Here is a 4,715-nt window from a genome sequence, read left to right on the forward strand (position 1 = left end):
ATATATAGTATAACTATAACTATAATTATATTATTTTTATATAACTATATATATAGAAGAAGGCGAGTGCATATACGCGCTAGAGTATCTCACAAATACACCTATTTGCACGATTTACACAGCCATCGGTCCTCTCTTAACGAGCGCAGACGTACGGTCTATATTCTAACGTGAACGCGCCAGGAGTTTTTAACTTCCTTAGTAATATTTAATATTCGTGTCATTGAGAAGCATCACCAGCAGGTATGATCGTGGAGCTGTTTATGTCCGCAGAAGCTAGATGGAGACATGCTGACGCTTAGCCTCGCAAACTGGATGGAACTTCCTTCATTAAACTTTCGAGACTGGGCCAGCACCTACAAAATGTGAGAATGCTCGATTACTATTAGACTATAGCGATAGATATTAGTTAGTTTTTTAGTTTCAAACGAACATATAAGCGTGTGTGTACAAGACAGATTTTTCTCAAGTGTAAGATCATGTATGTACCTATGTGTGTGTGCGCGCGATTGCATGCGTGCGTGCGTTCGTGCGTGTGTGCGTACGTGTGTGCGTTTCATACGAGAGTCTACGGTTGATTGTTGTTGGGTAGTCTCAGATGATTATCATTTTGCGTGATATCTTTTTCACGTTTCGTATATAAGATGAGTAGAACGTGCTTTCCGTTACAAGCGAGTTGATAGGCACTGCGGCATTGACGTATTGCGTACATTCTACCATAAGATAAAGAGCACATAAACTGTTATAATATATATGTATATATATATATATATATATATATATAAAGTTATACGGACACGGTAGAAATTTTAACTCTGTTTATTGCATACAGAACTGTTTCGTGTGGAGCGAAAGCTCCACACTCTTCAGTGCCTAATACAGAGTCTATAACTCTGCATTAGGCACTGAAGAGTGTGTGGAGCTTTCGCTCCACATGAAACAGTTCTGTATGCAATAAAGAAAGTCAAAATTTCTACCGTGTCCGTATAACTTTATCTATATTTGCTCTACTCATGGTAGTATTGAGCACTCTCGACACACGAGTTCATAAACAACCATTGGAATCTATATATATATATATATATATATATACTTTATATTTTATACTTTTATACGCTATACTTTTACATTTTGATACTAAAACTGCATGATATGTCATAATTTACATGGTCTTGGCTACACCGATTGAACCCCACCATCGTTCTCTTAGCAGCGATGGGATACCGCTAACAGCGAGTCACGCTACATGCCGCGGCAGCCGAGTGTCGGTGCGTGACGTCAGGGACTACTACCAGCACTTCGTCAAGAGTCGCCACCTGGAGACGTACTTCCGCAACGACTGCACCGTCACATCCGTCGCGCGTCTCCACAACCGCCGCGACGTCGTCTGCAATCGTGAGAACGGAGAACCGGAAACCGGCGGTGACCTAGCATCCGGCGACCGAATCTGGGAGGTCAGCGGGCATGCGCAGTGCGGGCTGAGCGAGAGCGGTGCGGTGCGCTACGAGCGTTTCTGCTACCGCGCTCGAGACGTTGTACTTGCGACTGGCGGCGACGGTTTACCGAACCGACTACGCGCTCCGGGCGAGCACCTGCCGTTCGTTCTTCACTCGATGCGTGACGCTGAGAGACTGCTGTCGTCGGGAAAACTCACTCACGTTTCCGATCCGGTGATGATCGTCGGAGCAGGGCTGTGTGCTGCCGACGCCGTCATCGCCGCAGCTAAACATGGCGTCCCCGTCGTGCACGCGTTCCGACGGGCCGCCACCGATCCCCAGCTCATCGTCAACCGACTCCCTGCGAAGGTCTACGGCGAGTATCATCGCGTGCTGGTGATGATGAAGGGTGGGGGAGACTCCGTGTGCGGGTATGTTCCGCTAGCGCAGCATAGTGTGCACAGCATCAGACCCGACGCTCGCGTCGTGCTGCGTTCGACGAGGAGTGGTTCGTATAACACCGTGAAGGTGTCACACGTGATCGTACTGATAGGTTCGCGGCCCAACCTGCGCTGCATGCAGGGCGAGTGCCGCAACCTCGGCGTTAAACCTGACGAGCCGATCTGCCCGAAGCGAAACCCGATCGACGTTGACATGGTGACGCACGAGAGCGTGCACGAGCCGGGGTTGTACGCGATGGGATCGCTTATTGGCGACAATTTCGTGCGTTTTATCACGGGTGGTGCCTTAGCCATCACTGCCCATATCGCGAGGAAGCTTCTAGCCAACTAATGAGAACCATCCTCTCGTCTTTTCCTGCTATGTACTGTGCTCCTTCCTTTCCCTCTCTCTATCTCTCACTCTCTCTCTCTCTCACGTAAATACTCACTCGCGTTCTGTGTGTCATTTCATGTTCTCGCCCCTTCACTACTAATTCCATACTCTTAACTCGGACTAAAAACACGTGATGCCTTACTTGTTATAAATATAGTTCATAGTTTGTTTTTTCATAGTTAGATGCTGAAATAGCTATCATGTGACGTCTGTCATCTAATATTTGATTATATTTTTTTTAGTATATTTGACATATTTTTTTTATAGATTTTAAAGAAACAATGTGGATGCGTTTGTTAAGCCCGGCGCACACGTGAGTAATTTTACTCAAGTAAAATGATGCATGAGTCAAAATACTCGTGCAAAATATTTTCAGCGTCCGCCGCACACGTGAGTAAAATTACTCAAGGTATAAGTGGTAATGTAGATCACGTGACTGTGCGCAGCCAATACTGGGCGCAGTCGTCTTTAAAATGATTTAAACGCATGCGCTGTGAGTAGGCCTACCAGTGTTGAATAAATGTACGCAGCTAGCGCGCACACGTTGAGTATTTTGACGCATGAGTCAAAAATTATCAAACATGTTTGATATTGAGTTTCTTAATGCATGCGTCAAAAAACTCAACGAAAATCCGGCGCACACGTGAGTATTTTGACGTAGGCCTATGCATCATTTTACTTGAGTAAAATTACTTACGTGTGCGCCAGGCTTTAATGACGTTTGCATTATGCGCGTAGTTCACGTCTATAGACTAATGCATCACTAATGCATTTATCTGCATAAATAAATGTTCACGTATGAAATTAGATTCTGTTATATTAATTAAGGCTTGTGTTAAAAAAATGTTGAATTAAAATTCATACACGTGAGCCACATATATATATATTGCTTGATTGATTGATCGATTGATTGATTGATTGATTGATTGATTAATTGTCTGGTTGTTAGATTAGCACACCAGTTTTCGGAAGTAGGAGTATGAAATAGCTTGTTAATTAAGTGTTATGTCAGAAATTAATCATTAAAACTCATAAATACCATACTCATCATTTTCTCTGCTATTGATATACTCGCGTGAAATGATACACATATACATCAATTACAATAAAATTGATATCTCTCTGAAAAAATAACATGCCTAGCCTAAGATCAGACGTATTATTACTAGTATTATAATAGTTGTTCGTCGACGTATCGGTTTTCATCCATATGACAGTTTTCCAACGTTTAGTGTCACGGCTTAACTCGATCCTACCCATATAGAAATATGTAGAGACGCTATATAGAGTCTATAACTAGTATATTATATCTATGGTCCTACCACGGAGATCACCACGTGTGATCTAACAGACACGTGAACGCCGTGGTGAATGTGTGAGACTGGGCGTATAGCTGTGTGTGCATCGTGACATAGCTGTGTGCATGGAGCGCATTCTCAATGTTTGCCGCCGGAAATAATAGTTACTTGACATGCGCCACTAGTTTGAACGTATGCGAACGGCCAAAGAAATCTATCTTGGCAGTCAACGGTGACCGACACACGAGCGCCATCTGCACGTACATTGATATCGGCATAGCGGGGAACCCGGGGCGTGATGCTGCGAGCAAAGTGAATAGCATAGACCGGGTTTTACAAAGCACACGGGCTGTCAGCCTGCCCGGCTCCGGTTTAAACGTATAAGAACAGCCGAAGAAAATTATCTTGGCAGTCAACGGCGACCGACGTCGCAGCGCCATTTGCCCATACATTAGCATGGCTGGGAATCGTGGCGTGATGCTGCGAGCAAAGTGAATATTATAGACCGAATTTTACCAAGCACACGTGCTGTCAGCCTGTCCGGCTTCGGTTTGAACGTATAAGAACGGCCGACGAAAATTCTCTTGGCAGTCAACGGCGACGGGCGTCGGGGCGCCATTTTCATGTACATTATTAGCATAGCTGGGAATCGTGGCGCGATGCTGCGAGCAAAGTAGAGCATGTAGATCAGATTTTACCATGCACACGTGCCGTCGGCCCGCCCGCGACTAGTTTAAACGTATGAGAACGGCCGAAGAAAATTCTCTTGGCAGGCAACGGTGACCGACGCACGAGCGCCATCTGTATGTACATTCATATCGGCATAGCGGGAAACCCAGGGCGCGATGCTGCGAGCAAAGTAGAGCATGTAGATCAGATTTTACCATGCACACGTGCCGTCGGCCCGCCCGCGACTAGTTTGAACGTATGAGAACGGCCGAAGAAAATTCTCTTGGCAGTCAACGGCGACCGACGCACGAGCGCCATCTGCACGTACATTAATCGTTTTATATCGGTGCAGAATGTGCAAAATGTCTATCACAATGTTTCACATCAATAATCATGTATCGTCTAATTTTCCAGATTTCGCCTATACTATCATCGGTTCACTCATGGTCAATATCCGCCAATAACGAAATATTATAAC

The 4,715-nt window shown here is 45.1% G+C and overlaps 1 protein-coding gene across 1 annotated transcript in view; it reads left to right on the top strand.

The window, feature by feature from the left end:
- Nucleotides 1-2,261, top strand: part of LOC106810842 (oxidative stress-induced growth inhibitor 2-like) — a 6,926-nt gene extending 4,665 nt beyond the window's left edge. Inside the window, exons 4-5 of the mRNA XM_014814309.1 lie at nt 274-365; nt 1,214-2,261. Of these exons, the coding sequence (XP_014669795.1) occupies nt 274-365; nt 1,214-2,228 (1,107 nt within the window). The 3' untranslated portion in view covers nt 2,229-2,261. The remainder of the gene's footprint in view (nt 1-273; nt 366-1,213) is intronic.
- The last annotated feature ends 2,454 nt before the right edge of the window (nt 2,262-4,715 follow it).

The sequence above is a fragment of the Priapulus caudatus genome, unplaced genomic scaffold (genome assembly GCF_000485595.1).
Source record: "Priapulus caudatus unplaced genomic scaffold, Priapulus_caudatus-5.0.1 Scaffold478, whole genome shotgun sequence".
Classification (NCBI taxonomy): domain Eukaryota; kingdom Metazoa; phylum Priapulida; class Priapulimorpha; order Priapulimorphida; family Priapulidae; genus Priapulus; species Priapulus caudatus.